At 36.4% G+C, this 12535-nt stretch overlaps 1 protein-coding gene across 4 annotated transcripts in view; it reads right to left on the reverse strand.

Moving 5' to 3' along the window:
• The window catches only part of MARCHF7 (membrane associated ring-CH-type finger 7), a 49348-nt gene that overhangs the window by 16272 nt on the left and 20541 nt on the right, over positions 1-12535 (reverse strand). For all 4 annotated transcript variants that reach the window (XR_009691743.1, XR_009691744.1, XM_061135346.1 and 1 more), the window contains 3 exons: positions 5641-5830; positions 3923-4075; positions 1186-2290 (listed from right to left, as the gene is read on the reverse strand). Coding sequence is in view for 2 of the 4 variants with exons in the window: in XM_061135346.1 (XP_060991329.1) it covers positions 1186-2290; positions 3923-4075; positions 5641-5830 (1448 nt within the window). In the remaining 2 variants the exon portion in view is untranslated. The remainder of the gene's footprint in view (positions 1-1185; positions 2291-3922; positions 4076-5640; positions 5831-12535) is intronic.

Below are 12535 nucleotides of genomic sequence, written 5' to 3' on the forward strand. Positions count from 1 at the left end.
ATCGGCTACTCTTTGGAAATCAGTAAACTAATGCTTTGCCTACTTACACTACTGCACTCAAATTAATCTCACTTTGAGCACAAGAAATATAGTAATTACTTACTAGATTACTCAGTAGACACTTCGCAAATAGAGGCTGCTCCTATAATCTTAAACCTAACACTACCACAGCAGAGTAAATTCTTCTCCATGAAAGGAGAAAAAGCAAATTTTAAGAGAATCATCACATGGTACAATTTGTTTTTTTTTAAGGAAAAGTGGAAACATATTAGTCTATGTTCACTATCTTAGAAAGCATATGAAGCTCCCTTTATTACCCAGAGTAAGATTTGAATTATTTCTTGTTAAAAACCAAAAAAAATCTAAAATGATAGTAACAACTATGTTCCCTAACAATTTCATTACTGGGGCCTTTATAAACAAGAAAAAACAAAAACCAAAAACACCCAACGACCTTAGCATTACATAAGTCTTTTCTTCTTACAAGTATATTTTATGTGCACTATCCTATCCCATTTCATCATAAAAGTAATTTTAATAGATGGAAAAACTAAGCAACAATACTAACACAACAAAATAATTAAGTTGGACTGAAAATCTCTGATCTTTCATCCTTCTCCAGAGATTTTTAAGCAATCTAAACTCTATAAAAGATTTCATATGAATAAAAGATTCTAATTCCTGAATTTAAACTGACATTTCTGTCGGTCACAGTAATTCAGCATACATTTAGACTTTAAAAAATCTATGATTTTACCTCATCCCAAAAAAGATTTGAAATCAGAAATATAAATAAATGGTAAATAAATGATCTTATTAAAGGGTGAAATATTGTCTTGATACACATTATCACTTGGGCCAACTTACCAATTCCATGTAGCACTAGCCTACCAAGAAAAAGGGTAAGAGATTAAGGCTTTTTGTCTCCATATGTATCTGTGTCCAAAGCTGGTTAAAAACAACCTTTAGATTATTTCTCGATGCAATCTGCGCCCCCCGTACCTACCTCTAATATTAACTCTCATCCATTTTACCTCTGAGCAAGATACTAACATCTTACTGGGTGTAAATTTTAAAGGAAGAAAATTTCAGACATCATTCTTATGAGAAACCATTTTAGAAACAAACAGTTCTTTCTCTAATCTGTTCCTGCTTTACAGGCTTAAGACATGTATTCAAACTTACCTCTCTTTTATTTTCTGTAGTCTTTCCGGGTCTCTCGAAGGTACATTTTTAGTTTTATCATTTTTTCCATCAGATGAACTCCACCCTGAAGGAATAATATCTACAGTGATCATAACATTGTCAGTCAAATTATTTCCAAGTGCTGGGGGCACTGCAAATCGGAATAAGGAACCAGGAAGGATCCCTGTTATTCCTGTACTTCGTCCGCTACGAATTGAATCTGATGGGGAGTCACCTGTACCAACACTGCTGGGTGCTGCAGATGCTTGTGGTCTGTTGGCACTAGCCCCAAGGGGATCACTCTGCGCTTCAAGGTGAACCACTTCATTTGATTCTCTTCTAAAAAGATGATGAGATCTAGATGGTATATCAGAGGTAGACATCCTTGAAGATTCATCTCGTCCCTCTCGCCTCCTTCTAGAGAACAAAGGTGTGCATCTATTTCTAAGTGAGGAAGATAACCATGGTCCTGTATTTCTACCTTCAGATTCTTGGTTAAAATTCTGGGAATCTGGCTCAGAGTTATGATTTTGGCTAAGAGATGACAAACCCCATCTTCGCCGAAGAAATCGAAATCCCTGAGACGCTTCGGATGCCCTATTATCAGGACTATCAGAAGCTGATGCTGCATTACCACGAGACTGAGAACCTGTCAAGATTCTTGGAGAAACATAAGAATTTTCAGAACTCAACGACCTTGTATTCAAGGAATCTTGATTAGACCTTCGTGAAAAAAACGTAGATGACATACTAGAAGCTATACGTGACAGCAATCTCCTTGTTGTGCGTCTACCTTCGTTGTCAGATTCTTGAAATGATCTGTGAGATGAGTTAATCCTATCTGAACTGCCTATAGTTGAGGTTTCACCTCTATTTGAAGTATAAGCAAATCCAGGCTGCGTACTGCTTTGGGGAGATTCTAATTCTCTTGGAGAAAAATTTGATCTTAAAGAATTTCTACCAGAGTCCCTAGAACATGGTATGGTTTGATGTTCAGAAGGCATTTGGTGGTTAGTAGATGATGTACTCAATTGTAAAGTGCTTAATGAGTTCTCTTTTGGTCTTGCTCCTTGTGAATATGAAGAAGGAACTCTGTCTTGAACATCTATTTTTTAAAAAAGGAAAAGATAGCCAATTACATGAATTATTGGTGCATTATTAAATTTAAGTCTATTAACCACTAATTAATGCCAAAATTAACCCCTAGATTCAAACTGATCACTAGCATATTATAATTACACAGCCTAACTACTACTACAGAAAAAAATTAACATATTTAACTATCTGTCTACACTGTTGGTAAAATCTAGTGCTGCTGAATGAAGTCATCATTACAAATTTTTAAAAACAGAAATGCACTATAGCTTTATAAGAGGTAAACATCAATCTACCAACCTGGATGAAGCTATAATAGTTGAATATACTGAATAAAAATTGATATGGGAGAAGAATACCTAACATCTAAATGGATAAGGAATTTTAAATCGGTCAAAAACTCAATGTAAATGACTCATAACAAGTAAAAGCAAAATTCTCATAGGGAGATGGTGTTTTGGAAATTTTTCTCACTCTGCAATAAGTACAAATTTATTTCATGTAAATACTATCATTCTTATAATTTTATGGCAAACCAGGCTAACAGTTCAAACTTCCTCCAACCTTTGGCCTCTTCTTTCAAGTTAAAAACAGGGATTCTGATCCCCGATTACTCATCAACCATGTTTTTTTTTTTAAAAAAAATACTGGTCAGGAACTCTGAGTCAGAATAGAGCTCTGGCATCTGTAATTTTAACAATACGTTGCTGATGATTCTAACCTTCAAGTGGAATGAGAAATATCACAGCATTCCTTTATAAAAAATATTCATCCATATATCTACTTTAAGAACTAGATTGTTACTGTGCTAACACATGGTACCTCATGGAAGAATCAACTATTAGGGACTAATTAGGGACTATTCCATATACTTATACTCCCCAAACCTAGAAGCTACTGACACTGTTTACTAAACCTTCTCCATCCGAAGTCAAGCAAATGAAGATACGCTTTCATTTGTCTTAAATAAAGCAACAAACTGCCCTAGTAAGATCATTTAACAAATCTAGTTAAACCTTCCAATAGAAATGTATAGTCTTCTCTGTAAATCAAATTCCACTTTTGTCTGCCGTGACTGTCAACTTCAGTTATTATCTTTTATCTTCAGTTATTTACTATTATTGTTTTATTTTTATTTATTTAATTGCATTAATTTTTTTCAGGTGGCTTCACTGCATAATGGATAACTCACTGGACTTCTATTTTTTTTTTAAATTTAGGCTTACACACACTGACAGAAACAGTGTGGGTCTTTATTTCAACTAAATGAAAACAAAAACAAACTCATGCTAAACTAAAGGAATTCTAAATTATGTCTTAAAATGATAATTTCACGTTTTACTTAATTCATAAGGCAAATTATATTGCAGCATATAAGCATTATCAAGTATGTATAAAACATATATTCAAGAGTGGAAAAATTATAAGCAAACAGAATTTGGATACTTGTGTCTAAATATTTTAAATTGGTTACCATTTTTACAGTAAAACAACAAAGTCCTAGAATATATATCAAGCTATCCTATATTCTAAATCTTCATAGTATTTATTTCATTTATTCCTCTGTACTGTGATTTTAATGATACAAAGAAAATGTAACATTATTAGATAAATTATGCATAACAATATAGCTTATACATACATGATGAAGTTGTGAAATCATCACTTCGGTGACTATAATCTGCAAGACTATTAATGGAGGAATCTGTTCTCCTCTCTCTCATCAAGTCAGTTCCAAATGATCCAAGTACCACTGATGAAGATCTGGGAACTTGACTATGCCTCCAAGTAGAATCTTAAAATAATTGAAGAAGTTTTAATTCAGAGAAAGCTTTCAAGGTTTCTGATGACAACAAACCTTCAATACTACACAGAGATAATTATGGTTTACTGGTGGTGCTAGTGGTAAAGAAACTGCCTGCCAATGCAGGAGACTTAAGAGATGTGGGTTCAATCCCTGGGTCAGGAAGACCCCTGGAGGAGGGCATGGCAAGCCACTCCACTATGTTTGCCTGGAGAATCCCATGGACAGAGGAGTCTAGCGGGGTACAGTCTATGGGGCTGCAAAGAGTCAGACACAACTGAAGTGACCAGGCATGCACGCAGCATAGGAATCCAGTTATACAGTTGCAATCAAAAGCAAAATCCACTAATGAACTAATCACTCATAAAATTATCTTCTACTCAAACATGTTATTCTCTAATACTGAAATCCACCCCTCATCTAGGATGCCAATATCTCAGTCACTCCCTAAAATACCTGAATACACAATATACACATGATGTAAAAATGATTACAGCAAAAGTGATGAGAACAGCCAAAATCAAAGCCATCTTGAAAAGAAAGAGGTTATACGGCAAGTTACATTATTTTGTCAGAACTATTATTGCTGCCATACTTCATTCATCCTTATGCTAAGAATTAATGTATCATTCCCATTATAATCTAAATTTTGTCAGATATAATTTAAGAAGAAATTAAAAATTAAGTCTCAAAACTTACCCCCCTTTACTGTTTATCTTGAAATTCTGGGTCTTCCTCTCCTAGTCCTAAACTCCTTAAATAATTTCCCTTCATTAAGGGAAAAGGCCCGGGGTTAATATTATGCCTTCACAGAGCAGAAGAGAACAAAAGTATCACTACATAATGATATCTGTCTACAAAGTTAAGGTCAGTCTGCTCTTACCCATCACATTACTCTTAATATCTTTCAAACGGCCAGTGTCTTTCCCATGGTGGTCCTACCTAACAAAATAGAAAGGAATCGCTTACGCTAATTCAATTATTTTATGCCTAAGTCTTTCATACCAAATTGATTCAGTGATTTGTCCAATGTTACACAATTAGAAGACTAGAATCATAGCTTCCCAATTCCTTGTAGAGAACTCCCAATAGAATACCACCAACAATTTTTCAACTGAAGAATTTCTACATTTTCTTAAAGAGTCACATAGCACAATGTGTATTATTTACAAATACGCTAAGGAAACATTTTAAACATGTTATCTGTAAATCTGGCTTTCCCAGTAACAATTTAAAACTTTATCTCCTATAATAATGAGCAGAAGACAGGTCAGTTTTACAAACTTTGCTACTATAACCTATCAGCTATTCTAATTAAATAAATTATGTTAATATCCCATTTGTGTAAGACATTTTAACCAAATTTAGAACAAAAATCCAAGATGAAGAGTTAATTTCAGTCCCAGCACTAACCTAAGTTAAGATTTTGGAAGTTCCACTCATTTCTGACTCAGGCTCACATGCAATCTACTTGCTTAAAACAGAACAGCTTGGGAAAAGGGCTTTTGTCGAAAATACACATATAGTGACTATATGTACATAAATTTAATTATTACCTGATACTGCATTTAAACCATGTCCAACACTTCTTCCAGTTGAGGTAGATGTACAGTTTGTACAAGAAAGTTTAGGTCTTTTTGAATCATGATCCCGTTGCTGGTTTTGTGATCTTGAGCGTGCTCCCTGAGTTATCTCAGACTCACTATACCAGGTAGGTTGAAATGGTGATGCGGCTGCTGATGCAGACTGTAAGTTAAAATGAAATTTTACAAAGGAACAAAACACTTGCAATTTTTAAATATTAACTTGAAATACCAAATTTAATCGACAGTGTTCTAATAAACTGCTGAGAATCACTCATTCTTCACCAAGCACAAATTCTCTACCAGGCAGGTTCTGCTGTCTTCTACCACTTGTCCCTCTACATGGTAACTTGTTTTGCTAGACAGCCAATTTGATTCAGGTATGTCTTCTTTGTAACTGAATATAGACACTAGGCTAGGAAACAGGGAAGAGTAAAACTTAATATGATAGTAACTATTTTGTTCTCCAGGTTTAATATTAACCCATTGAGGAACCTTGCTTCTTCATCACCAAGAAAGGCACTAAGTGACTGTGAGTACTCTACTGTAAGAAAAAGATTTTCAAGTAATCAAAAACACATCTGGATCTTATGCCCATTCTCAGGAATAGTCATACAACAATATACATGGTACTAACAACAACAACAAAAAAACTAAAATATGGGATTTCTTCATCAAAGAAACAGCTAAAATTACGTATTTTAAAACTCTTACTCAAAGTTTTCTCTTTAAACATATAATTACATGTACAACAGAGTGAAATAACACAAAAATTTTACAATGTACAAATACACATACATACACAAAGATCATATATTTCTCCACAAGAGAAAGTTAAAACTGGAATGTTATCATGGGCCATAAATTCAGTCTATATTAACATTATATTCAAACATAAGTACCCAAACAACATGCTCAAACAGTTTAAGAGTACAGATAAACAAATAGTTATCACATGAGTAAGTACTATAAGAGGAAGTATGTTGAAAGTTCTACAGAAAAGAAAAACTTAACTATGTCTAAGGAATGGGGAGAACAAGTAGAAGGTGATAATTGGAGTTCACTGAAAGGCAAATGAGGAAGGAGATTATAGGTAGATAACACAAAAAGATAAGAAGATGTCTTAACTATTCTACCATGGGAATTCTTCTAAAGCATCACTACTTACTTGATGTTCTATTATCTTTCAATTATGAGAAGTATACTGCATGTATACAGGAAACAGTATTAGTCCATTATAACTCATGTATGGATGTGAGAGCACATATATGGAAAAGCATAACATACAAAACTGAAAAAGTATTAATGGGCAGATCAGGATTTCTTCTAACTCTTGCCCAGAGAATATTTTGTTAATTAAATGTAGGACTCCTTCAGTTCAGTTCAGTTCAGTTCAGTCGCTCAGTCGTGCCCGACTCTTTGCGACCTCATCAATCATAGCACGCCAGGCCTCCCTGTCCATCACCAACTCCCGGAGTTTACTCAAACCCCTGTCCTTGGAGTTAGTGATGCCATTCAACTATCTCGTCCTCTGTCGTCCCCTTCTCCTCCTGCCCCCAATCCCTCCCAGCATAAGGGTCTTTTCCAAAGAGTCAACTCTTCGCATGAGGTGGCCAAAGTACTGGAGTTTCAGCTTCAACATCAGTCCTTCCAACGAACACCCAGGACTGATCTCCTTTAGGATGGACTGGTTGGATCTCCTTGCAGTCCAAGGGACTCTCAAGAGTCTTCTCCAACATCACAGTTCAAAAGCATCAATTCGGCGCTCAACTTTCTTCACCGTCCAACTCTCACATCCATACATGACCACCACTGGAAAAACCATAGCCTTGACTAGATGGACCTTTGTTGGCAAAGTAATGTTTCTGCTTTTAAATATGCTATCCAGGTTGGTCGTAACTTTCTTTTCAAGGAGTAAGCATCTTTTAATTTCATGGCTGCAATTAGCTTAGCACAAACTTGGTCTCACAAGCCTTCTCTACCAAGTCGTCCACAGAGACGCAATCAATAAACTGAATAGCACATGAAATGAAATTCATTAAATATTTCAAAATAAAACCATGTTATGAGCCACCATCATCTATCTATCAGGGACCTAATCCTGCAGGCCAAAGGTTTTAAGACCTTTGAATTTCAAAGATCAAAAATATTTTTCAAGTTTTAATTTAAAATTTAGAAAGAACTTCTATTTCTGACTCTTCTATTTCTGTAAATCTAAAATAGCAAGTATTACTTAACCTCATCCCCAATCTTTTTAAATGGGCATTTTATATGCTCCTAAAACATGAACACACCGGGCATAGCAAACATCCTTTTCTGATAACACAAGAGACAACTCTATACATGGACATCATCAAACAGTCAATATCAAAATCAGACTGTTTATACTCTTTGTGGCCAAAGATGGAGAAGTTCTGTACAGTAGGAAAAATAAGACCTGGAACAGACTGGCTCAGATCATCAGTTCCTTACTGCAAAATTCAGACTTAAAGAAAGTAGGGAAAACCACTAGTCAAGGCCATTCAGATATGACCTAGGTCAAACCCCTTATGATACAGTAGAGGTGACAAATAGATTGAAGGGATTATATCTGTTAGAGTGCCTGAAAAACTATGTACAGAGGTTTGTAACACTGTACAGGAGTCAGTGACCAAAACAATCCCAAAGGAAATGAAATGCAAGGCAAAGTGGTTGTCTGAGGAGGCTTTACAAACAGCTGAAGGTTCAAATTTCTCTACAACACTGTCAACTCTTTGTCTTGTCTCACCTGTTTTATTTTAGCCATTCTAGTGGGTATGAAGTGGTGTCTCATTAAGTGTACATTTGCACTTCATAATGGCTAATGATGTTGAGCATCTATTTATGTATTTGTTGGCCATTTATACATCTTTCAAAAAATGTCTGTTCAGTTGCTTTGCTCATTTTAAACTGAGTTGTTTTTTGTTACAACCTAAGAGTTCTTTATATAATCTGGTTACAAGTTCCTTCTCATATGGCATATGGTTTACAAATAATTTCTGCCATTTTGTGAGTTGTCTTTTCACACTCTTCATGGCACTGTTATGGGCTTCCCTAGTAGCTCAGCTGGTAAAGAATCCACCTGCAATGCAGAACTCGGTTAGATTTCCAGGTCAGGAAGGTCCCCCTGGAGAAGGGGACCTTCCAGCCAGTGCTCTTGGGCTTCCCTGGTGGCTCAGACGGTAAAGAATCTGCCTGCAGTACAAGAGACCTGGGTTCCATCCCTGGGTTGGGAAGATGCCCTGGAAGAGGACATGGCAACCCACTGCAGTATTCTTGCCTGGAGAATCCCCATGGGTCAAGGAGCCTGGTGGGCTGCAGTCCATAGGGTCCCAAAGACAGAGCTGAGTGATTAAGCATACGTATATATGGCATTTCAGTTCAGTTCAGTCGCTCAGTCATCTCCGACTCTTTTTGTGACCCCATCAACCGCAGCAAACCAGGCCTCCCTTTCCATCACCAACTCCCGGAGTCCACCCAAACCCATGTCCATTGAGTCAGTAATGCCCTTCAACCATCTCATTCTTTGTTGTCCCCTTCTCCTTCTGCCTTCAATCTTTTCCAGCATCAGGGTCTTTCCAAATGAGTCAGCTCTTCACATCAGGTGGCTAAAGTATTGGAGTTTCAGCTTCAACATCAGTCCTTCCAATGAACACCCAGGACTGATCTCCTTTAGGCTGGACTGGATCTTGGATCTCCTTGGAGTCCAAGGAACTCTCAAGAGTCTTCTCCAACACCACAGTTTAAAAGCATCAATTCTTCTGCAGGCAGCTTTCTTTATAGTCCAACTCTCACATCCATACATGACCACAGGAAACACCATAGCCTTGACTAGATGGACCTTTGTTGACAAAGTTATGTCTCTGCTTTTTAATATGCTGTCTAGGCTGATCATAACTTTCCTTCCAAGGAGCAAGCGTCTTCTAATTTCATGGCTGCAGTCACCATATGCAGTGTCTTTGGAGCCCAGAAAAATAAAGTCTGACACTGTTTCCCCATCTATTTGCCATGAAGTGATGGGACCGGATGCCATGATCTTAGTTTTCTGAATGTTGAGCTTTAAGCCAACTTTTTCACTCTCCTCTTTCACTTTCATCAAGAGGCTCTTTAGCTCTTCTTCACCTTCTGTCATAAGGGTGGTGTCATCTGCATATCTGGGGTTATTGATATTTCTCCTGGCAATCTTGATTCCAGCTTGTGCTTCCTCTAGCCCAGGGTTTCTCATGATGTACTCTGCATATAAGTTAAGTAAGCAGGGTGACAATATGCAGCCTTGACGTACGCCTTTACCTATTTGGAACCAGTCTGTTGTTCCATGTCCAGTTCTAACTGTTGCTTCCTGAGGCAGGTCAGGTGGTCTGGTGTTCCCATCTCTTTCAGAATTTTCAAGTTTTTGTGATCCACACAGTCAAAGGTTTTGACATAGTTCATAAAGTAGAAGTAGATATTTTTCTGGAACTCTCTTGCTTTTTTTGATGACCCAGCGGATGTTGGCAATTTGATCTCTGGTTCCTCTGCCTTTTCTAAAACCAGTTTGAACATCTGGAAGTTCACGGTTCACGTACTAGTGAAGCCTAGCTTGGAGAATTTTAAGCATCACTTTACTAGCGTGTGAGATGACTGCAACTGTGCTGTAGTTTGAGCATTCTTTGGCATTGCCTTTCTTTGGGACTGGAATGAAAACTGACCTTTTCCAGTCCTGTGGCCACTGCTGAGTTTTCCAAATTTGATGACATACTGAGTGCAGCACTTTCACAGCATCATCTTTTAGGATTCGAAATAGCTCAACTGGAATTCCATCACCTCCACTAGCTTTGTTAGTAGTGTTGCTTCCTAAGGCCTACTTGACTTCACATTCCAGGATGTCTGGCTCTAGGTGAGTGATCTCACCATCGTGGTTATCTGGGTCGTAAACATCTTTTTTGTACAGTTCTTGTGTATTCTTGCCACCTCTTCGTAATATCTTCTGCTTCTGTTAGGTCCATACTATTTCTGTCCTTTATTGACCCCATCTTTTCATGAAATGTTTGCATGAAACATTTTTGTCCATCTTTGCATGAAATATGGCATTTCTTGACTCACTAAAGTTTTTTATGTTATGTCCAATTAATTTTTTTGCAGTCATTACCTCAAGAGACTAAGAACATTCATATGAAATTAAGAAGTGGATGAAGAGCATGAAAAGATAACTTACAGAATGGGAGAAATTATTTGTGAATACACTAAAAATCACTGAATTGTACACTTTAAGTGGGTAAGTCGTATGCTATCTGATTTATATCTCAATAAAACTATTATTTAAATGAATGTTATCTACCAGACAATGCTTAATCATGGGAAATAATGTAATGCACAGTAGTGAAAGTACAAGTCCAGTGGGAGGGGGGATGGGGATGGGGATGTAAATCCATGGCTGATTCATGTCATTGCATGACAAAAACCACTACAACATTGTAAAGTAATTAGCCTCCAATAAAAATAAATGGAAAAAAAAAAAAAGTACAAGTCCAGAATAAAATGCTCTTCCTTGGTTCCTTATTTCCATGAATCAATACGTTGACTGAGATGATTGACAGTTCCTTCCCTGAATATTTTCCGTATCATAAGCAACAACTAAAAACTTTGACTTCTTCTTTATACAGTCTTCTCTATGACTCACCGTTCCCCTTTATAAACTAAACTGCCAAGCACTGCTTCCTTTTCCATATGAACAAAACGCTTTATAGACCTGATTGTGTTTCCTTATGATCTCCCTGACACCCAAACAAGGGCCCAAGATTAACTTTAGAATACTGCAAGGGCTTACAAATCTAACAGTTAACTCTGACCCACTCTCAGTATTTTATCTGTATTTTCCTGATTGCATTTAAAACTATTTTCATTTTCTTATCTGATTGTGTGTATGTTTTGTATGTATGTATTTCCTTGGAAACTGTGTACCAGATAAACAAACCAAAACAAAAAAAGAAAAAGGTTAATGACAATTGGTTATTTTAACTGTTGAAAATATAGACTATGCAAAATATGCCATTGTACTGAGCTTTGTAACAGTTAATATATAAACTAAAAACTAACCTAGAACTTCCATAAAAAGCCTCTTTTATTATTTCATATTAAAAAAGCAATCTCTCCACAAAGCAAAAAGTGGGATAAGAGGTTGCTTAGAGAAATAAATAAAAGTAATAAAAATAATTACATATTCACAGAATACTCCCAAATTTTCATTTTTAACCATCATGTAAATTAAATTTTCTTTCCAAAAACATACAAAATCCTACTTACTGTTACCAAAGAGATAAGATGATCATAGTTCTGCACCATTCAAATTGTAACAAAAATTTAAAGATGGAGTAGCAGAAATATCAATAAGGTTAATAACAGAGACAGCCCAGCTTAAAAATGGACAAGAACTAAAAGATATTTAGAAAATCAACTGTTTGGAACTTAGAACCTACATTTCCCAAAGACACAATGCCACCCAGAAGTCTTAGATTATTCAGCTCAGGTACACTGTACACCAACTGTGTGGCTGGGAGAAGCCACATATTTATCCCGATCTCAGATCTTTATTTAAAAAGTGACACAAGCGTCTGTCCTTGTGTATTTAAGATTAAAAATGAAAAATGTTCTGCAATGTGCCAAACACTGTACAAGTAAGGTATTTTCACATCATTTGATCCATAACATAAATGATCTACTATGCCCTGTCACCTGACCCTCCTTTCTAAAGCTTCAGGTTCATTAAGTGCAATAAAGAAGGGGAGTGTTATGTTGCAGACAGTTTTGAGTCAGAAAATACCAACAATTAACCAAAAAAGTTCCCTTTAATAGTCAGAGGTCTCTTCCATTA

Source organism: Dama dama, chromosome 33 (genome assembly GCF_033118175.1).
Source record: "Dama dama isolate Ldn47 chromosome 33, ASM3311817v1, whole genome shotgun sequence".
NCBI classification, from domain to species: Eukaryota; Metazoa; Chordata; class Mammalia; order Artiodactyla; family Cervidae; genus Dama; species Dama dama.